At 26.9% G+C, this 24,726-nt stretch overlaps 1 protein-coding gene across 1 annotated transcript; it reads right to left on the bottom strand.

Annotated features, from left to right (window-relative positions):
* Positions 1–2,756: 2,756 nt before the first annotated feature.
* LOC135927503 (cdc42-interacting protein 4 homolog) lies at positions 2,757–23,671 on the bottom strand. Its single transcript, XM_065463520.1, has 15 exons — positions 23,574–23,671; positions 14,697–14,812; positions 13,847–13,900; positions 10,975–11,122; positions 10,759–10,821; positions 10,142–10,246; positions 9,845–9,973; positions 7,990–8,136; positions 7,505–7,598; positions 7,030–7,355; positions 5,001–5,098; positions 4,527–4,659; positions 4,055–4,343; positions 3,649–3,873; positions 2,757–3,276 (listed from the first exon to the last, which is right to left on the bottom strand). The coding sequence occupies exons 1-15, from the start codon at positions 23,595–23,597 to the stop codon at positions 3,086–3,088; spliced, it is 2,142 nt and encodes a 713-aa protein (XP_065319592.1). The 5' UTR covers positions 23,598–23,671; the 3' UTR covers positions 2,757–3,085.
* Positions 23,672–24,726: the final 1,055 nt, after the last annotated feature.

Raw genomic sequence — 24,726 nt, 5'->3', positions numbered from 1 at the left:
CAGACCTTTCCCATAACAAGAAGCCCTGGGGGAGTGATAGAAATTGAGTCCAAAATTTGGACGATTAGGGTCGAAGGATTTAGATTTGTTGGAGACGTTTGACTCGATTTTTTTAAAGAAGTTGTTAATGACAGCTTGCATTATTTAAGAAAAAAAACTTTTAAAGAATTTATTTTAGACCTATAAGATTTTATATTTTTATGATTATGGAAAATATTTTTAGTGTTATAAAATGTTATTTATTGTTTGACTAGTATATATATATATATTAGGTACTTACCAAAGTCTAATACGGTGCATATGCATATATTATGCCCGCAAGAGATGATATTCATTTTGTTTTGTATTAAACAATATCACATACATACCTTTTTACTTTAAAATATAATGGAAACCATTTTTTATTTAAAAAAAATATATATTTGTAAATTTTTGGTTTCAAATACTATGGCAACCATTCTAGATTTTACAAATCAGAGAAATCCAGGGATCCAAACCGAAACGAATATCGGTTCGGGTTCTGATAAAAATAACGGGTAAAGGTTCAGGTTCGGCTCGTAAAAATCTAAATATCAGTTCGGTTTGAACCTCTAAAAACCGGTGTGAATGTTTTTGTATTCAAACCTACATTCGACTTATGTATAGGGGAAAAATTTTTTTATTTCATAATTAAAATAAAAAAACCTTCATTTTTATTAATTGCACATTATAAAATAACATTTAATTTATAAATATAACAAATAAATATCAATGATTAATTTAAATATGAATTACATAAAAATTTTTTATTAAGCCGCACAAATAATATATTTTCGAAATTCGTCTCACTCAAATTACATCTATAAGGAAATAATATAAATTTAATTGTTAAAAAACATCTTTCCACATTAACTTAGGTAGCCGACACTGCCAATATGATATCAGATTTTATGTGTCATTTATAATAATATTTTGGATTTAATTTTTCTCTAAATATTATAATTTATAAGCTTAAAATATTTAAAAAATGTTTTAAAATGACAATATACTAAAGTTTATAAAAATTATGACCGACACTTATCATTCAAATGTGATTGATGCTAGTCTTTAAAATAATTCGAATATAATTGAAATTTTTTCAATATACTAATAAACTTACATATTATTTTATAAGAATAAAATCATGAGGCTTGAACCGGTTCAGAGGCTTGAACCGGTTCAGAGGCATTTTAGCGGTTCGGTTCAGCTAGAAATTTTTCGGTTCGGATCCCTGGAAATCCTAGAACATTCTACCGAAATGTTATTTTTATACCTTTTTAATTTTTTTATAGGAAAATAGTATTTTAAGAAAATAATATAATTACCGCAATTACCATTCATTTTTCAAAAATATTCCATTTTCACGATAAAAAAATATATCAGGTTTCATTTCTGCTGTATTAATAAATATTTTATAATTATTATATAAATTTATATTAAAGGATGTGGATTTCATATGTATAAAGAATTATTTTAAATTTCAAAAATTACTAAATAATTTATATATATTTTTTTACTTACACAAAAAAAATGCAAATAGGAGAATATAATATTTTTAAAATTTACAACAATTATAAATAAAAAAAGCTCAATTTCTGTAAAATAAAAAATATAGTAAAAAAATATATATAACTTATTTTATATTGCGCAAATTGGGGGAAATAAATTAAGTATTATAACGCGACGTGCTTATAAGTAATATTATAATTTTTAAATCCTTTACTATAGAATTTATTATTTAAAAAAAAATATTATATAATGTATGTAGTATTACACCGTCCTCTTCTTTTAAATTTAATTATTCATAATGTTCTTTAAGCCTACTTAAGTTTTAAATACTAACTATAGTGTTGTTTATTTTTGTTAAAGATAGCTAGTTTATTCTTTCATTTTCCAGGAAGTGTTACGCTGCATTTATAGAAAGTGCGATTTTCTCAAGCAATGACAAATTAATCGCTAGAAAAATTCAGCTGATTCGTTACAGCTAAATACTTTTGAAATATAAGTAAACCGCTGCCGCATTTTCATTATTTTGCTTGGTATTTAAAAATAAAATCTATTTATTGGTTTGCTTTTGTAATTTATGCGGAGATTAATTTCGCATAGTCTGAGCAATCGCGCTTATTATAAATGCAGCATTAATCAGATTTAAGGATATTTTAAAGATTTTGTAATTATATTAGCCTTAAATATTTTTTAAAAAAGGAATAAATTTTGTGTGATAATCATGTGACTTTGCTTTTGATATTTTAGTTATTGAAAAACAAAGTTAAACCAAAAAAATAATATAAAAGAATGCCTATAAATGATTTTAATTCCATTATTATCATATAAATAAGAGGTTAAAATGGTCTCCAATTTATATAATATTAACCTAAATCCCTCAAATTTTATCAGAAGAAAGTACTTCTTTTGGACAAAATAATTTGGAATTATTTAAAGAATATAATCAATTAAAAAGAGGATGGGAAGGTTAAAATAAAAAATACTCAAATGAAAAACGAAATCTTGGGTTAATCAATAAAAAAAATTTTTGGAACTATAATTTGATCAAATTACTTTATGATTGGTAAAAGCTAAATTTAGATAAACAAATAAAATTTATCATAATTTTTTTTTTTTGCGAATAGAATTTTAGTCTCTTTAATTATTTTTATAAAACATTTTATTATTTATACAAAGAATTCACATAAGCAACAATTATAGCTAAATCACATTCAATATAAAATAAATATATTATATATATTATATATTTATTTAAAATGGACTTTTGAAATATTAATTTTGATATTTAATAATTTAGGGAATTTTTGATATTCACAATTTAATTTGAAGTAGTTTATAAAATGTTAAATTTAAGATTCAAAACAACGTGCTTAATAACATGATTTATAATTAATAAGTAATATTAGATATTTGGTTAATTATTTTTTTGATAAAGAGGCGAGTGTTATTATTTTTTCGAATAAATTTTTCCTGTTATTTATATATTTCATGCTTAATTCCCATTTGACAAAAAAATGGCGGGGCATCCGGACTTTTTATACTAAATCATTTTTTCTTCTAATTATTTGGCAATTTCTAGGTACATCGTGATTTTTACGTAGGACGTGGGAACGAACCCTTCTAGCAATAGCGGATTTATCTCGTCCCTAGTGGATAAATTATCGATAGTGCCATTATTGAGTTGAGAGGGATTTTCTGTTGATGTCATCGAACATTTGACTTTGACACCGTTCGCTAAGTGTGAATCGCGGTCTTAAATTAAAAAAAAAATATTCAATTTTTACTCATTTTTTTAAATGTTTTCTATCTATCTATCTATCTTTTATATATTATTCTATGTGGCATATTCTAAATTATATTTTAAGATTATCTATATATCTAAAATTATATCTTTCACTCTCTCTCTATATATAAATATAATATATAATTAATTCACTTTCAACTGACCTTACAATATTATATTATATAAAATAAGATAAGATAATATTATTACCATAACCTTAATTTAAAATACAATAACATCTTTATCTAAAATGTATATCTATCTAATATAAATGTCTTAATCCACGATATATTGGTTCCTGAAATAAAGAAAAACCAAATCGAACGAAAATGAGAGCATACTTATGCAATAATTTTCGTCTTCATTCAGACTGGAAGATTTGTTGGAATTCGAAGCGGAACTCTTGGAATCTTTGGAGTTGCATTTTTCGGAATTGTTGTTGACAGGTAAATTATCTTCGTTATTGTTGTAATTCATTCGGACCCGGGTCCAACCGTCTCCTTGGTCTAACTCCACGACTTCGAAAGTTTGGCCTATCTTCATGGGAATTGATCCTTCGCTAGAACCTTAGCATGTATAAAATAAATATCTATTTTAAAAAATAATATCTTAGAGATTTTTTCCTTTTTCTTTTCTAATTTCCTCTACCTTTCCAATGATGAACATTGGGGGGGGGGGGTTAACGTTTTAAATTCTCCATTTGATTAATTAATTTATCCCTTCAATTCAATTATTTATTTCTATTACCGTCAAAATCATATAAGGCTATGCAGTGACCTAGGGAGGGGTAATATTGGCAATTTTCTATCATATCGTACTCATCCCTTTTCAGACTGCAATCTTCCGAACTGAGAGAACCGTCATTTAACCGATAACTATTTTCGCTATTTTCGTTGTTTTGACTGTTGATTGAAAAAGAGGAACTATGATTGATTTTGTCTTGATTATTGGAAGATTTTTGATTGTTTTGCTGGTTTTGACAAGGAGATTTGGCATGAGTAAGGTTAATGGAAGATTCGATGTCGCGTAAATAAGTCTGGAACCCGAAATAAAAAAACAAATGTATATTTTTCTAACCTTATGTTTCTTGTAATGAACCGAATGCATAAATTATAAACCATAATATTAGATAAATTGAACCTTTTTTTTAAATTAAGTATGATTATATTTATTTAAATAAAAAGTAAAGCCCTATAATCCTGTTGAATTTTATGTTAACCTGGTATCGATTGAGTTCGTTATTAAGTTTGGTTAGCCGATGCGAACTTTCATTAAGTTGACCATCTATACTTAAAGGGTTTCCCATGCTGGGGTTTTTCTCGTAAACCTCCCTCATCCTCAACATAGCGTCTCTGTGATGATAAATATTTAAGTTATATGATGATATCCTTAAGTTATTATATAATGGTTAATAAAACTACATGCACTCTTAGGGAGTGATATCATGAAGATATAAAAAATTTGATGATAGTGTGAATTTTTTTGGTGATAATTTAATATATATCAGAGACCTGCATAGGCACCAATACGGTGCTCGACCTTGAAAAAAATTTAGGCTCGACCCAGGTCCATAATTTTTTTTCGATAATATTTTTAAATAGAACCCTAGGATGTTATTTTTTTGAATAAAAGGTTTGATTTGAAAGACGATGTTTTATATAAAAAAATATATATAAATTCTTAATGGCAAAACCTTGCGGCTTTTTCTTGCGCTAATTGCGAATTAATGGCATCGATTTTGGCCAATAATTTTTTGCGTCTTTGATTTGGTGGCAAATCACTAAAATCGTCCTGAAAAATTTTAAAAAATTTGTTTATTTTAAATATGGACATTTGATTCATTTAGAGAAGAAAAAAACTATATATGTGGCTTCTATTTTATTATCTTTCCTTCTATTTCAAATTCTTTATATGATAACTAAAGCGAATTATTCGATTCGAATAAGGAAAATATAATATTGGTCGATCCCTTGGATGGAATTATTCGTAAATATTCTAAGTAACATCTGTTCCTTGTGGAACAGAGGTTATTATTAAAAGTAGTATTCATAGACATATTAGGAAAAACTTTCTGAGAAAATATCTATGTCATGACAGATCCTAGTCGGTCTAATCAGATACCTGTCCATGAGGATTCCTAGTTTTATTATTCGTACGAATACTATCATTATTCGTAAAATTCGAATCGAATGTAAACACTGAAAATATTTGATTTGATCCGAATTTTTGTAAGTATATTATATTATCATAAATGAAAATAGTAGTATTTCAAACTTGATCAAATTTAAGTGCCTCATTTATAGTCGGCGCGAATCGCATCGCGCCACTTAAATTGCAAAATAAATAATGATAATACAGCTAATGCTATCGCTTGTTGATAATCACAGTATCACATAATCTTTTTCGCGGTTATTATAAAATGAGGTCTTAATTTTCAAATATATAACGCGATAATTAATTTTCAAAAAACGGTACTTTTGACCTTTAATGCATGCGAATAATTTTATATAAACGTGTATCCGATTTTTTTTAAACGATACTTTTGATTAATACATACGAATAATTTATATTTACCCTGTCCATACGTCATAAATAACGGTTTACCGTTTAGTCCTTTATATCCTATTAAACCTATGACATCTAGAAATATTATAATAGAAAAAAACGAAATAGTCAAAACAAAAATTTGGTCTTTCGTTTATTAATATATTACAAATTGATATCATAATAACACTAGATTGTAGAAATTACCAATGCCAATTTTTTAACCGATACTTTAAGTAGGATCGTTAAAAAATTTCATTAAGCCGATTTCTTAAAAAACGGTTAAAATCTAAATATTATTAAGCCTCATGATTTTACCAAAAGGGGGCAAAAATTAGTGGTTTAGCTCGATTTAGTTAATAAACTGAGATTTTCGCCAAAATAATTATGCAAACCCTCGAGATTTCGTTAATAGATGTCTAAATCTTTCTGCCATCTATAAGCAAAATCTCCAGGCTTGCGTAATATTTTTGGCTAAAATATGGGTTAGAGTTTTAAGAACACTACAAAAACTTCTCTTGGCGCCGATAATACTCATGTGAAATTATGTGATGGTTATATTAAAAATCCTTAAAATAAATATTTCATATAATGATAATTTTTGATTAAACCAAATATGTTTTCGAGTATCTGCATATGATATCTTTGTAAACTGAGAAAAATGCTATAGATTTGTCCCCCCCCAAGATAATAGTAAAATCGTCTAGAAAGATCAATGAGCTCAATATTAAAAAGGACCGAACCGATTTTGATTCTCAGGACCGTCTGAAGGAAAATCAGAGGGGAAACGGGCTCATCTGGAAATCGCCATTAAATGGAGAAGAAGAATTTAAGATAAAATTCACTCTTTTTGATTGTTTTGTTATACAATTCCATCAATAACACATTAGTTAAAGCTAATGAAAAGTAAGTTTTTTTTAAAAAAAAACATATGGACAGAGGTTAAATATAAATATTATCGCTCTTAAAATTTTAAGCAGTAGGACTATCACCTAACCGAAGCATTTATAAATAACAATTCGGGTGTCAAAAAATATGGGTATAGAAAGATTCGGTTCATCTCTATTAAAGTCGGAACTGAAAATCGGGCCGGATCGTTTTAATAATTATTCCGACCTTAATCCGATTTTTGATCTCGATTAGCCCAAAAGTGAAACAATTTTACAATTTAATCTTACCTTTTGAGAGCCGAATATATTGAATAGAACGTTGCGCTTTTTGATGAGCGATTTTTTGGAGAGTGTATTTTTGAAGGAAACAGTGTAGTTAGTACCTGGTTTTGTTTCATTGTGGTTATTGGTGGAAGAACTAAAATTAGAGTTGGAACTGGTATGGTTAGAAGAGTTATTAGTGTTCAAAATATTGACATTCTGAAGGCTACTATTGCATATTTGAGATGATGAGTTATTGACGTAAAAGTGATTGGCATTTTTTTGGTCGGAGATTGCAACCTTATTGTTGTGATTGGAATGCGCGATGAACTGTGGGTTAGTTAAGGGATGGTCTGAAAATCAACGAAAGATGAGGGTTAAATGTTAATTAATTTTGTTAAAAACGAGAAAAAAGATGAAAAGCAAAAATAAAAGAGAGTTTATAAAAACATAATCGGGTATAGAATGTTTTGGTTTAAAAAAATTAATATTATTTTAATACCCGTCATCATGGCATTTTCTGATAAATCCACAAACTGTTCGTCCTCTGGAATTTCAAAGCCTGATTTATATTTCTCTATCACCAATCTGTTATCCTATTTATATAATATAATGTATATAATATTCTTTTCTTCCTATCCATTTTTTAATCGCGTATTTCTTTAGCAAGATCATCATAAGATAGTTATTGTAATTGGTTAAAATATTTATATATTCTGGTAGCCAATAAATATTTATCTTAACTATTCGTTAGTAAAAGGAAAATAATCTGAGAGAGATATGTTATTGGCAGATATTCTAATACATTAGAAATCATTTTTAAAAAAAAGTAATATCCGTATTTTTTTTATAATTCCTTTCCTTTTATTAATTATTCTTTCTTGTACATTTATCTTTAATCTTTCCATCTATCCTTTTTTTTATTCCTTTCCTCATCCTTCTTTTAGTTATTTATTTTCTCTCCAAATAATAGTCGGGTTTTCGTACCAGTGCATGATCTATCTCGTTGGCACCTTTTTCTATGTTATCATAACAGGTATTGACTATTGGCAACACATTTTTGCAAACATGGACGTAGGCTTTCACAAAATCGGAATAATTTTTTATCCGATCACTTTCCACTTCTTGAAGTCTCTGTGTTGTATTTTTTTAAAATTTAGAAATAAAATAAACTAACACTTTAGGATTTCCGATTACTTCCAAAGAACATTTGAAAATTAAAAAAAAGCATATTAATGAAAACATAGGGTCAGTTAAATTTTTCAGTAATCAGTATCCATTTATTTATTATTTTCAAGGATAATATATCAAAAAAAAATTCTTGTTTTTTAGATAGGAGACCACACCATGATGATGCATAAAGGATTATTCTAAATTATATTTCAACATTTTTATTGGTAATATTTTGAGGAGTACAGAGTATTGAAAGATTGATTTATAAAAAATTACATTATGCAAAAAAGTGTATATAGAACACTAAAATACTCAGGCGACTATATTTAGGTAAAGAAAAAATTTTTTATTTGAAAAATTAATAATGTGTTATTTATATTTTCAAACGGGTACAGGCAATCGGTGTCTGTAAATAGCCTATATGGAAAAATTATTTTAAGAGACATAAACACATCTGTTTTTATTACAATTATCCCAACCATCACCCACATATGTTTTTCGCTGAAATCGGGTATATGAGTTAATAATCTTTAGAGCCGTGCTGATCCACAAGTTTTTAACCGACCCGATATTGCTAAATCAATCTGATGACCGATATTTAGATTGATTATTATTGGCATGGGAGGCTATGACGCAAACTGTCATTAAAAATGGAAAGGGGTAGGTAGCTATGAAAACTTGATCATCATTTGAATAAAATTGGAGAGGGGTAGTTTTGATTTGATTTCTTTTTTTAAATTAATTTTTGATTAAGTCCCTGTCACCCCATATCTATTTTCTTTTTAACTCTAAAAAAATGAGCCACCTTTAGGTCTCTTTTTATTTTGGAATAATATTTTTTCTGGTCACTTTAGAGGTAGTAAAATAATAGAATGTTTTTTTTAAAATAAATAGTATTTCAATCTCAAGAGTTGTAATTTTAAATTTTTTGGTTTCCACGATATTTAAAGAGTTATTATTTTTAAAAAAAATATTATAGGCCATTCATTTATCGTTGCGTTATTTTTTGCCTCCCCCCCCCCCACCCAATTATATAAACCTCACAGAATAGAATGCAGATTAACGGTCTGCAACGAAAGGGGTTTTATCCCGTTCAAAAATATATCACCCTCCGCGGGCAATTTAAAATACTAGGAGAGTCAGAGGATGTGTTAAATATTTCTAAAACTATGGGCAGGTGGGTTATTTTGAAATATTTCGGGCGAAATGAGCAGAATGGCCGTGTCCTGGTTCAGCTTATTCCTAAACAAGCGGCTGTTTCGCCGGTTATTTTGCTTAGACAAATTAAAAAAAATTAAAAAAAAAAAATAAGTAAGAAAAATAACAATGCCACCAAACACTTAAAATAAACCAAAATAGGGTGCCAAAAGCTGTTTAAAACCTAGACTAAATAACATTAAATATCAAAATTAAGTCGAACCATGTAACAGCCAACGGACTTTAAAATTATTTTATAATTTCATAATATCGCATATTTTATGCGTTTAGTAATAATACAGAACTAACCCTAACCAAAAAAATAAATTTTTAAACATTGGACGGGCAGGCGGCGGCAGGTGAGTTTAAAAAAAACTATGGGCAAGGTGAGCGGATTAATTTAAAAAAAATGAGTTGGCGCTTGGGCTAAAAACCCACCCATCGCAGATCTCTAATGAAAATAGACATTGACTTGTAAAACGGCTGGCAAATGATGATTGTAATGGGAACGTTTCATCTCGTTGTATTCCAAAAGCCTGTTCCCATAATGTAATTTCGCTTCTTCGTTGCATTTCGTCTTATTCTGAGAATTGGCTCTGTGCTGTAAATAATTTTTTTTGTATAACACAAATCAATCGTATTTTATTCGGAAAAAGGAACTTCTGAAAATGATTAAAAAGTTGGTGGTTTTCGAAATAAAAGACATTATCAGGTAAAAGAGCCAGTAAATTAGGCTTAAAGTGCTTCATGTTATTTATTTATTTTAAACCTTTTCAACATCGGCGCGTGATAAGTTGAGGTCGGCGTCAGCTTTTTCATAGCCAATTTGCGCTTTGATCGATTCTTTATAATTTTTCTCGTAATTTTTTTTGCTCTAAATTTTTTTGTTGCAAAAAAAAATTAAAGGTTCAAATTGGGTTATCGACCTTTAGAAATTCAGTTCAGGTTAGGGTGATAACAATATTGATGTCTAGGTTCGGATAACAACGGTTTGTACCGGTTTAATTAGTGTTGTTAAACAGCTCGATTTGAGCCAATTCTTAAAAACGGCGAATTTCAATAATTTATCCAACCTAAAGATTTTGCTCATAGATAGCGTGGAGCGAAATCTCGACGCCTAGGTTTAATAATTAGGTTCATGTTTAGATCCTTAGTAGAAACAATTATTTTCAAACAATATAAAAACTTTAATTTATTAGGTATATTTTATCGAGGGGGTACAATAGCAAGCATTTGATTATAATTATGTTATTTATTATGTATCCTTTTAATTTGTTAAAATAATAGATAAATGCCATAGGTAAGGATGTAAATTAAAGAATGAAGATACTAAAAATAAAATGTATTGAACATTTGATTTCACGAATATAAAAGAATTGATTATACCTTGCTGAGAGTGTCCTCTTGGTCTAATAATTTGATGTTTAATTTATTGCCATCTAACAGACACTATTATATCGAATGAAATAAGATTTATTAAAATAATTTTTTGATGTAATAAAATTCAATAAAATTATGCCCAAGTGCTTAATGTTGCTTCTCTTTTCCCCTTTCCTTATTATTTATCCAAGCATATAAAAAATATATTTTTCTAAAAAAAACCCTTTTCCTCTGTTCTTTAAGATTTTTGATCAAATCGCTCAAATTGTTAGCTATGTTGGTAGTCAAATTTTCCGCTATGACTTCGTGTTGGCCCGCAACATCGTTCGTTTCATTGAGAAGCGTTAAAAACGCTTTAGTGTAGGAAAATCTGTTTATTATGATTTACAAAAAAAAAATTGTTTTTAAAAGTGATCCATTCAATTTTTTTTATAAAAATCTAAAAATAAAATCATATTTAAAGGGGCAAACTTCATAATATTTAATCAATTGGGAAAGATCCACAATAAATAACTAATATTCCTAAAAGGATGTCCTAGCAATGTACCAATGTTTCGCCTATATCCATTTAGTCTAAAATTTGATATTAAATGAGCAAATTTAGCCCATATAGTTGATGATCAAATGTAATAGCAAATTTGCTGAAAGATGTTTCTCCTAAAAAGTGCTAAAAGAAATTGGGCAAATGTAATAGCAAAGGCGTAAAATTTAGTAAATGGACAAATGTAATGGCAAATAGCACATTTTGCCTTGAAGTGCAAAAAGACTAACCTTGATATTAAATGTGCATATTTAGCAAATGAACAAATTTAATAGTAAATGACAAAATTGGCCTAAAAGTACCAAAAGACCAAAATTGATATATTGACAAGAATTTAATAGTAAGCTAAATATATAATAGCAAATTAACATAAGCAGTTTCGCCTAAAGGTGACAAAATACTAAATTTAATAGCAAATCAAGTCGCTAAGTTGCCATAACATTTTTTACTATTACTCATCATTTGCTGTTAAATTTAGTCTTTTGGCCCTTTTAAGCAAAATGGCATTTGCTAATGAGTCATTTTCCATTTATTCCTTTACTATTAATATATTTAATATCATGTTTAATTTTTTGGCACCTTTTATCTACTTATTTCAATTTTTGCATATTTTCTATTATATTTAGTCTTTTACTTTTAGGCAAAAGAGCCTTAAGTTAATTTTCTATTATACTTGGTTATTTACGATTTAAATTTGCTCATTTGTTATTACATTTGTTAAATTGCCAATTTAATATCAAATCTGGTGCTTTTTAGAATCTTTCTTTCTGAAGAAAGAAGAAATGATCATAGCAAAAATGTATAGACGAAAGTCACAGCTCACTTTTTACCCATAGCAATACTCCTTTAGGAATAAAAAGAGTTTCGAAATATTTTCATCATATTTAATATAATCAGCTTATATTTAAAAAATATTATAGCTTTCTCCGCAGTGTTAAAAACAGTAATTTTCATTAGATGGGAAATGCTACGATTAAAAAATACAATAAGTCAATCTTTTAACTTTGGTGTTAAATGTATATACTTATTTTTAAATAAATTATTAATCCAGTGTTTATTAATAAATAATTTTTTATTTACATTTTTAGTATTATTTCATACATCTTCGTAGTAATACAAACTTATTAACCTTTCTTTGATTACTCAAGCTAATGATATCATATTAACGAGTTTAAAAATTTATACATTATTATGTATTCGTTCGTGGTAACTTCAAAGGTTTTTATTTCCCAATAAAATTATCGATTATTTTAGCAAAAAATTACAAAAATGTTTTTTAAAAAACTTTTAGGCCAAAAAAAACCTAAGCATAATAATCTTTCTTTTTTTCATTTTTTTTATTCGAACATAAAATCAAATAATAGAAAACTCAAACAGAGTTTCAAAAATCTTCAAAAAAAGATTTGAGCAAAAATCTTAGAAAAATTATTTTAAAACAAGAAATATTTTTGATTAAATTTTACCTAAAAATGCCAAAATCGAAGAAATCATTCAAGATGGAATCCAAATTTTTAAAAAAAATCTGCTTAGAAACTCAAAGTATGGCGCAGGTGCATGCCGAGATATTGGCTAAGGAAGCGCGACTTAATTTTATTCCTTCTTTCCCCAAGGGTGAGTTATTTTTCGGAGTCCACACTGCAATGCTCATAAAATTTATAAATTATCTCCAAATATAGATGAGATATTTAAAAAAATTGTATTGGGAAAAGAAATAATATCATAAAAATATCCCCAAAATAATCGATTATATATTTTAATAAGATTTGATTCAAAGAAGATAAATTTAATTAAGCCTAAGATTATTTGATTTGGCCAACAAAAAATTCCTATTGAGATAGACATATACTAGATTAATGCCTAAAAATCCTGCATCTTACTCAGATTTGAAAAATATCTAGTGTTAAAAACCGATAACCGTATAGGAAAATTATAAATGATAAAATTCTGATATGATACACCCGTCATTCTTGACGGGCTTTCTGCTCATATTAAATAATCAAACCAAAAATTTATCGATAACATGACCAATAATTTTAATCCTCGCCGATATCACTGTCCGAAATCGCAAAAAGCTATCTAAAAATTATATTAAATTAATTTGTTCTTCTTTTTGTTATATTTGATAATTTATTTTTTTATTAATCATTTATAAAATTCATTTCCGTAAGATGGCGTATTTCAACCATGAATTAAATATTAAAAAAATATTTTTTTACACTAATAACATGTTTGCGGTATGAGCCAGTGGTATGGGAAAAAATTAAAGAATCGGCCTTGGGTTAGTTGCTTATTGATGCAAAATAGTTCCATTTAAGCAGATTTTTGAAAACGACTCAATATTTTAGCCAAAAAAATATTGCCTAAACCTCGAGATTCCGCTAATAAATGTCCAAACCTAGCTATCTATGAGCAAAATCTCTAGGATTGTATATTTCTGGATAAAATACTGAGTTGTCTTTTTTAAAAATCGGCTCAAACGAAATGATTTTGCATCACTAGTGCGTCTTACTTAGAAGACACTACAATATAATAAAATTTTTAAATATTTTTTACTGATAGTAATCATCGTCTTTAGATTTTTTGGGAATGAAGTTCTTTGTTAAGCGCCTAAAAATGTTAATTTTTATAAAATTTATATCTCTGTCTTCTTTTTAAACATTAATAACAGTTTTATAATAAAACATAAATTTCTGCCAAATAACGAGTAATCATCTTTAGACATTTTTTCCTTCACTTCTTATTATTTCCCAACTTCTATCTCTATTCCCTTCTCCTAACTTATCATTTATCACTTTCTTTTTTCTTACTTAGCCACCTCCCCTCCCCCATTTACTAATATAATATGATATAAATTTCTGACACACATAATATAGACAATAATGTTATTTTACATTTCATAAAAAAATACAAAACTTCGAAACAAAACAAACAGTATATCATAATAATTAAATAGTAATAAAATTAAAAATAACAGTGTTTGTTCCCTTCTCTCTTATGCCTTATTATATCATTTATAAAAATGGATTTGATAATTCCCATGCAAAGAAAGACAAAAGGTAAATAATAAACGTTTTAACTAATATAATAAAGTTTTTTTTTTTAATTTTGAGAAAGTAGGAAAGAAAGGAATGGAAAAGAATAAAAAATAAAGAAAGGCAATGATTTACAAAAATCAGTGAAATATCACACTTTTTTTATGTAATTATATTTTTAAAGATGATTCTATTTTAAAATTTTTATCAGATATATATATATAACTAATTTTCTACTTTTGTTGATGAAGATTATAAAACAAAAAATATAAGTTTTCGTTTTTTTTAAAATTAATTTATTTATTTTAATTTATTTAACCTATCGTTCTTTACTCTTTCTTTTTAAAAATTTTTGTTTTTCATATTTATACCTTATTTTGGAGGCGTATTCGATTTCAATTATGCAACGTTGTCTAACGAAATTGGAGAAAACGTCTAAAAAATCAATAGCTTTATTGGTGTAAGATGACAGGTTGTCATATTGGTCCTAAGATAAAATACAAAATATAAAATGCTATTTTATAATATAAATTTTAATTGTTTGGAATATGTAAGAAATGAAGAGCAAAAATGATTCACTCAAAATAAATTGGATGAGTCCATTCTGAGAATATGGGGACTTAAAATTAAATAAAATTCATGGAAGGGGGGGGGGTAGGCAATTATAAAGTTTTTTCCTAAAAAAATTCAGGTAAATCTATTTTGAGAAATTAGTTTACTTAGTTCATGTAAAAGCGATTTTTAGGATAAAGGGCATAACAGAAGATGATAACCTTAGTTTTATTGGCTTATTTTGGTCTTGAGAGATTAGGTGCGTGGAGAGATATATATATTTCAAGGTATTGATAGAATTATAAGGATTTCCTAAATGCTGTAATTTTATAAACGAATTAAGTTAATAAGATGCAAAAGATTGCTAAATGAACACAAAATACAATTTTCTAGAAGACTTAAAGAGTTATGCCTAATTTGTCATTGATGTGAAATTGCGAGACCAATTTTTAGCAAGCGCTGATCTTCCAAAAGTAGAATACGAAGTTTCTGATAAAAACTTAGATACATCCAATGTTACTCCCAAATATTAAACTTGTCATTAAATTATTGAAAGTCAGATAAGGAGCTAATTAAAGATAAAGCGAAAATTAATAGTTATTAATTGGTGTACTAATAAACAAAATAATCTGAATAGCTGGAAACAAGTTTAAAATTAAAATTATCAGTTATAATTCAGATGAAATACAACATCTTCCGGTGGTAGTAAAGAGATCGAATGATACGCCATGGATGGTGATAAATTTCAAGGTCAATAGAGTGACCCTAGGCGGGAAAAGTGCCTTTGTCACTTCTGACCTATCAAGGTGGAGCTGGAGAGGTTTAATTGGTAAAGGTAGACCAGGTAAAGAATCGGTGTATGTGCAGATAACTCCGATGATTAATATGGGCAATAGGGATCATTAGGATATGTGCTGACTTTTATGTAACTATAAGCACAGCATTGGTGGATGATCGTTAATCAAAAAGTCAGATGATTTACAGGCAAGAATTGGAGAACAAAAATATTCAACTTTGAATCTTATGGATGCTTAACTCCAAATGGAAATTCAGGAAGAGTCACAAAAATATTTAGCAATAGCGACCCATATAGGTCATTTTAATTGCACCAGGATGTCATTTGACTATCGCCGCACCTATGATTTTTCCAATATTTATGGATATAACTTATTAAAAATCAAGTCCTATGACAAACGAGTATTATAGGCATAATTTAGAAGTATTCTATGTATTACAGGTGGGAATCAAAGTTAAAATTATTTGTTTATTATATGCATCTTATAAAATTAATTCGGTTATTATGACACAATGTATTATTTAAATAACTTATTTGCAGAATTAAAATCCTCAATATTTAGTTTTATCAATTTTTTGAAAAATGGTACTAACTAATTCTTTTTAGTCTATTAGGTATATAATAATAAATATTAAACTCATGGCGAAATCATGAAAACTATTTTGTATTATAAAGTGGGGCTAGCTGAGCCATGAACCTCTAGCAGTAAAAAAACGATTTCGTAGAACTATAATTCATATGTATAAATATTAAATTACCTCCGAAATTCGTGAATACATTCAATCATTCAAAAAGTTAATATTTTATTATAGAATAAAATTTTTAAATCTAACCAATCAAAAACTATGATTAATATTTAACGATAATGTAAAAGATATGGATTCATCATTCATAACTATATCGTATTACATTATTTTTAATTATATAGCCTTATCTACTAATGTTTTTATTTATTTTTATTTAAAAAAAGGCAAATATTATGAAAATTCGATTTGGTACCTTCAAAAGATAAATCTAATCTATGATAAACTAAATTCAATCATCATACATTCAATATAAAATTTGTATCGATTTCCCCATAGCCAATATTTATTTTTATTTGTTCGAAAAAGAAGAAAGTATTTTCTAACATTTCGAAATAATGGATGATCAAAACTAGTGATGATAAACGGCTAGATTTCGACAATTTTAAATTAAGATTTTAGCCAACAAGCCTCGAGATTTCGTCCAAGCCTTTCAACCATCTTTGAGCAAAATCTCCAGGCTTGCAAATAATTATTGGCTAAAATATTGGGTTATTCGTTAAAAAAATCGAGCCGTTTAATAATACAAAATATTTTAAAGCGATCGGATGTATATAAACCGGGATATAATAATGAAAACCAAATCCGACCAACCTATCGCTTTCATCATCCAAATGAACAATATTAAGGCGATAGTTGTTTTTACAAAAATTTAAGTTCCGCCCGGGTCTTAAATTAGGCATCTCTTCCTCGCGCAAAATTCTTTAAGGCTCTATCCCAGCAAACAATAATTATGCAATTCTATTCGCGCAAATTTTTTTCAAGAGAATAAAAATGGGTTTGTAAAATAAAATTGGGTATAAGAGAAAAAAAATTGGCCTATTTTTCTAAGCCACTTATTACATAGTTATTTTCTCTTGCGAATAAAATCCGGCAATTTTAAACTTGTTAGAACGTAGACTAATTTTTTTGATTATCGACTTTTTCCCACATAGCTAGGATGCTAAGCCATTATTTTCGGCTAAAAATTAGGCCGTCTGCGTGAAGCTGTTAATCAACACTACTCTCATTTGATACCTTCCATTACAACATTTTTTTATTCAATTGTTCAGTTTGATTTAATAATAAAGCAGATACAAATATAAACATACTAAGAAAAACTTAATCTTTAATAAAAAAAATAAATAAAGAGTGCTGAGAACGTTTTTGGGACTCCCTAGCAATTTCCATTTGTTTATAAATATTTAATGACCAAAATCAATTATCACAAAATAGGGTTGGCAAAAATCGTGATTTTTTGGTTTAAATCGATTAATTCAAATATTAATTAAAGAATTATGGGCTAAGATTGCAAAATATCGTTGTTTTAAATTTCAGTTTAATCTTATATTGCAAGTAAAGGATTAATGCCCAAGTGAAAAAGTCAAAATTGTTGAAAAATTAAATCATGATATATGTTGTAATTTGATATTTTTTCAAATAAAGAGCCGATCAATGCAACTAATATAATAAAAATCAGGGATGATAATAAATAATGAAAATTATATATAACCTATGGGTGTAGTGCTCATTTTGTAAATCTACTATCAAAGATTTGGAAAATAATATCCGGGAACAAATAGTTAGTGTGGTAAAGTAGATCAGGGCGATCTCTTGCCACTCCACAAAATATTCGTTGGAACTCAGTTGTAAATAGTTAGATACATATATAACGGAATGGGCAAAATTATTTAAGATATGTGAAAGCAATAAAAATAAAATCGACATTCCAATTAGGAAAAAGATTGAAAATATTACAATCAAAAGAGCTGCTGAAGATATGATTGAAAGATAAATTGCGAAATATTTAAAAATTTAAGAAATAAATAAATCAAATATTTCAGACAGTAAATTGTTGGAAGAATTTACAAAAATTTTTAACCACCTTAAATACTAATAAAAAAACAGGTAGTAATTTTCATCCTTTGCTAAATGATACAATCACGCTTTAACTCCTGCACTCTTCTTATCCTACCTTTCCGAAATATAAATTTAACAATAACAACCATTGAAATGGAAACGGCAATGGAATGCGGGAGGCTTCTGCATCCAAACCCTGACATTTTAACTATCTTGGTAAAATTTCAAGCAAAATCAAAGCCATTTATAAAAATTATGTTTTCGGATGTAAATAAAGTAACCCCAGTTGAATGGTGGCCCAAGGAAATTCAAGAAGAATGTAAATATTCTAAAAATAAACTATTTACTACTTTTTCATCATCCGCTACAGTCAGAGTATTCGTTTGGAGCTGTTCACTCAAAGCTCGGTTAGGTACAGAAAAGGCAGGAAATTTAGTTTTTTTATTTATGTTATTAAATTCTAATACCAATGTCGATGATATAGATATTACTTGTGATTATTTGGAAGAAATAGCCTTCTTTTCTTAGCTTCTCTCTTACTCATAACAAAATAATACAATAATCGGATAGGGTGTAGTTCCACTCTTTTATGATAAAACTACTGAGTTACAAGGTTTGTTGGTATCCTTGAGAAAAAAATCGGCATAATTCTATGGAGGGCGGGCCTTCTTGTAATTCACGTTCGCTCACTTTAGGCAGGTCTATGACCAACGTGCTTGATATGATATGATATGATATATGCTTAATATTATAAACTAATTTATATTTATTTTATTATAAAGAAATATAAAATTTTTTAAAATATGTGTAGATTTTTAATATTATAGTTTCGTTTTATATTTAAAAATATTAAATAATTTTTCACTATTGTGCAGTTATTTTTTACTATGTCAAAAATTGTAATAAAAAATAATCTTTTTTGTCTAACAAGTGGTAATAGTCCAATATGGTTATTTAATTTAGATTTGGTTATCAAAGTCCTTATCTTTAATAATTTTGAATTTAGATTTAAATCATTGATTTTTTTTTAAAAATCGGGATGATTTAAATCGGCGGCCAACCTTATCACAAAACTAATTTTAACCTTTATTAAAAATTTTGCAAAATCCAAAACACAATTTAAACAAATTTGTGTTACATTATATTATATATTTTTATAAATATTAGGAAACTTGAAATAGAAGAAAGGAGAGGGGGAGGTGAAAGCGAGATCAAATCAACCGAAGAATATTAATGTTTTAATGAGGATCATTAAAAATGACTATTTATGTATTTTTTTTTAAAAAAACTCTATTTTACGAAAAGATACTTAAAGGTAAGGTAGGTAGGGAATTTATTATTTTTATTCATTGCAAATAATAATTTAAAGGGATGAGGGAAAGAAAGAAGAAAGGCTTGGTAACCAAAACCAATATAATATAAAATTAAAGTCAAGCTACTGGAATTATAGTTTATGTATGCGTATGTGTGGTGTTAATGTATGAGACATACTATTGTAAAAAAAAATAAGGTTTAATTTTAATATAATATAAATATTATGGTAATTTAAATTTATTTTTGTATATAATATAATATAATAAATAATATTGTTTGTTAAAAAAATGGATTATATCAGCATTGTATTTATGAAATTGAAGATGACTTTTGTATTAAAAATTTTCCATTTCAATTTTGTATGTCCGTCCTTAGTTCAATGAAAGATTAGATGAAAATCAAGTCAGTTACAGATAATTTAAAAAAGGATCGGATAGCAATTTATAAACGGGTTTACCTAAAAAACTACACTTTATTTTTTATAAAATTGACGTAAAAAATAGTATGGGACTAGAACCGGATCAAGACAAAAACCCGCCCGGTTGACCCGTTAGGTTTTAACAGTTAAATTTTGATAATCATTCTTCCAACTTCTACTAAGACCATCATTTGATTCATAATTATGAGTCCTTTATTCAAACTTTTTCATTTAATTCCAACTTTTTCTAGGACCATTTTATCCATAATTATAAGTTGTTTATTCATTTTTTCAAAGTTAAAACGTTAAATGATCCTATTTTTAATTTTTAAGAATATTTAAACGCTCCTCGGTATGTTTGTGCCGATCCAAAAAATTTTCACCGATCCGATTCTGATACCAATCTTATATTTATATTCATTTCTATTTATATCTTTGTACCAATATCATAAATTTATCAATATTTTCTATTTTTTCTTAAAAAAACAGCCAACTTTCCAGAATGATTAAGTGTATTTTATTTTTTTTTACTCACAAGCTAAAAATCTCATAAAATATTTGCAATGTTTATGAGGCGAATGTAGGGTTGTTAAACAGCTTCATTTAACCGAAAGGCAATAAAAATTTTAACCAAAATATTATTACCTAGGCCTCTAAATTTTGCCAATAGAAGTCCAAACCTTTCGGCCATCTGTGGCAAAATCAATAAACTTGAATAATTTACTTTTGGCCAAAATCTTGGGTTAACTGTTTTAAATTGACTAAATCGAGCCGTTTAACAACACTAGCTGAATGTGACTCGTTAGATATTTTAAAATCCTTTTTTTGTTGCATATAATATAACAAAAAATACTGTAAAATTTTAAACTATTTTTTTAAACATTACAATAAATAAATTGTTAGTTCCGTTCATTATTTTATTACTATGAAATTATTTATAAAATAAAAAAATTATATGATTATATATACAATCATAAAATAACCCAAAACAATAAAAAATATAGGATCGTTTTTAAAAAATATCGGTCCAATCCAATTTTTTGAAATCACTAAATATCGGTGCCGATCCGATATTAATATCGGCACACCCCTACTCATTGGTATTTTATGAATATATTATATATTGCATTAAAAATTTATGAATCAAACTAGGATTAATTTTATGGACCACAGAGTATTTATTTTTCTTTTTTGAATTTGATCCATTATTAATTTTTTGATAATAATGGGTAAGGGGCAAAAGGTTGGCTTGGTAGCTCCCTTTATACTTCTAGATGTGCATTTTAACACACTTGTCCGTTTCATTCCTTCATTCTTCCTTTTTGTTCTTATTTCTTTCTTAGTCTTACTTTCCAAATCCTGTTTATTTATGAAAATAGAGTTTAAAATTTTCTCGAACTTAAAATAGGTCGGGCTATATTAATATAATAAAATTATATTTTGTTTTTTTTCTTCAAGTAAAATAAAATATATTATGTTACATGCGCTTATTTAAATATCGTAAATATTTTTTTTTAAATACTACAAAAAAGTAATTGATTTTGGGAGGAAAATTTTTTCATTTTTTGATCGCGATTAGGTGTAAAAAACGTAATTAATAAATTTTAAAAAATGGGAGGAAAAGGGTTGAGGAAATCAGTGAATAAATGTAATTATTTATATTTATTTATTTCGTGTTTTTTAAAATTTATTTAATATAGTACAAAGTAAAGATACTCTGTTAGTTTTAGCGAGACTAGTGATGTATCAGATATTGGATCGAATGATGTTAAACGTTTAAATTTTCGGCTAGCCCAATATTCTAGCCAAAAATATTAGGTGTGCCTGTAGATTTTGCTCATAGATGGAAGGGTATCTATTAACGGAATCTCGAGGCTTACGTAATATTATTTCGGCAAAAATCTTAATCGACTAAATCTAGCTATTTAGCAGTACTAGCATAAATTAATCCTAAAAACGAAGATCCGGATGATTCTATTAAAAATAACAGTAGAATCTTACAGACTCCTATTTGTTTTCTTTATCTATAATCTCAGGGTAATCATTTAAATAACTTATAAAAATATAATGTTGTTAATTACTACTTTATTTTTTTTTGATTCAATTGTTTTAATTCTTTGTCTTAAAATGAAGAAATAAGCATTATATTGTTGCCAACTCACTTTGTAAATATTTAAGCACCTCTCCTAAAAAATATTAACTTTTATAATCTATATTCTTGTAATTGGAGTTATAGGTAACTCATATCAAAGAAAAAATGTTATTTTTGTTAAAAAAAATGTAGACAACTTTATTCCTTATATTAAATCGCATGGAGATTGAAACAGTTCCTAATTATCCAAACATAATGTAGCCATCCTAATTGTTGAGATATAGATGCCAAATTTCCCTCAACTTACTTTAGAGAATAGACATAAAAAGTTCTTCCAAACTTTGCATCCTCTTGGCTTATTCATTTTTGTATATTTTAACTATTTTAGTCATTGCATTGGTATTTTTGATCAATTATTAAATTATTGCATTCATCTTTGTAATGAGTCTTTTTTTTGTGACTAATCTTTTTAACATTATCCATTTAAATTTTATGTATAAGAGAGATAAATAATTTATTTAAATATAAAATCTGGTAATTGCTCCAAACTTTGCTAGGTAAAAAAAATGGAATTTGGCTAAATGGCAGTATTGGCAAAAATGGAAATGGTACATTGGGTACATCTCTAATTTTAATGACATAACTTTTTTTACCAGGGAAAATAAAATACAAATGTCAAAAAATTTAATACTTATGAATATCCTTGACAAAGAAGCATAAAATAAATTTTTCTATATATGATATAATTTTAATAATCGGTTTAAAAAAAACTATTTCAATTCAATGTTGATTATTATAATAAAATTTTTAAATATATTTCTATAAAACAAAAACTGAGATTTTACAAATGGTTCAAAATGTGTCATATTTTAGAGCAAGTGGATAGAATGAACATTATTTAAAAATTGGAAATATATTCCACCAGAATTTTCTGGGTCTTTCTAAATCATTCCTGATTCTTGGAATGTTTTTAATAAAAAAAATTAAATTACAGAATATGAACATTTTTAATATTAAAAGATGGAAATAGATATTAAAAGAAAATAAGAAATTTTAATTATAACAAAATATGCCTATATTTATGATACATTAAAAGTCCATTCTTTATCCAATTCCCTATAATATAGGGTAGAGCTCTATACATTACATTTAAAAATCGAGATTTTTAATATGTATTTTAATATTAACATTTAGGGATTATATTATCCATTAAAAGTTATTAAATAACTACTACAATATTTATTCTATTTAATTGCAAAACTATACCAGACATATGAAAGTGATCATATTAAAATTAAATTTATAACATATTAAACATAGTTTTATATAAGTACATATATCTTCTTATTCAATATATTTTAAAATTATATTCAATGTAAAACATTTTTGAATTAAAATAAGGTAAATATATTAGACTAATGATAATAAGATTACCCATAACTCTGTTCCCCAACTCATTTCGCACAATTACTATGGATCGATTATTGAAGGAATTTATGGATAGATGTAGGTAATATTATGGATAGAGTAATGTTTAGAATATTTCAACAAAGAACTAATAAAATCTTTTATTTGTTTATAGAAAAATATGAGCTAACAGTGAATATTATTTTGTAGTTTAAGAAAGCATTTGTCAAGAATATAAGGATCAGGACTGAATAAAATTCTTATTCTATTTGTATAATTTATAATTAACATTCTTATAGTTCATTAGAACAATGATATATATAACTAATTTTTTTATAAGTTTAATTTAAACTTGAATAAAAATAGTTTTAGCTTTATTATTAGCCTGTTATTTATTTATTCTACGCAATACATGTTCGAATTATTTGATATATATTATCATACGCGTAGGCAGGAATTGGGTCGGGGGGGGGGGGGATAATAAAATTTTTTAAGAAATATTATTGTTTTTTAAAAATATCAAGCATAAATTTATTAGGACTAATAATTATTTCGAATACACAATTTTAAATTAATGTGAATTATAAAAAAATTATATGTAAAGAATCACTTAAATGACCCAAAATAGAAATTTGAATTTTTTGAGCTTTAAAATTTATATATAAAGTATAAAAAATTTAAATGTTAGAAATATATACACAAAAAGCTTAGGGAATAATAGTATTTTGTATGTTATATACAATGTAAAATCCAATCTTCGTTGGGATTGAGCTAATTTTTCAATTATCTCATCCTTGCTTGTTGTCAAATGCCTATGAATATTCAAAAGATCCAAACCTTTCAATCTACTATCAAAAATTTTACTTCTTGGAATGTTTTTCAAAGACCTGCAGGCCCGGCCCCCGGGCAGGACCGCAGCGTCTACATGAGCGGGGGGGGGGGTAGGAACAGTTTGCATCCAAATATCCTAAAAGGGGGTAGGGGGTAGGCATCAGTTGGGGGGTAGGGTAAAAATATTTAGAATGTTATCTACTACATTTTTGAATTATATGTGAATAAAGTTTGCTTTAATTATTTATAATATAATAATAGATCTATTATAATAGAGATAGATTACTAAACATCAACGTTACAATATAATATATTTGTTCATTCATTAAAATAGTAAATCAGCTGGACT

The sequence above is a fragment of the Gordionus sp. m RMFG-2023 genome, chromosome 3, assembly GCF_954871325.1.
Source record: "Gordionus sp. m RMFG-2023 chromosome 3, tfGorSpeb1-WG-v2, whole genome shotgun sequence".
Lineage (NCBI taxonomy): Eukaryota > Metazoa > Nematomorpha > Gordioida > Chordodea > Parachordodidae > Gordionus > Gordionus sp. m RMFG-2023.
The sequence above is the reverse complement of the archived record's forward strand: the minus strand, read 5'-3'. Positions and strand labels throughout refer to the sequence as shown.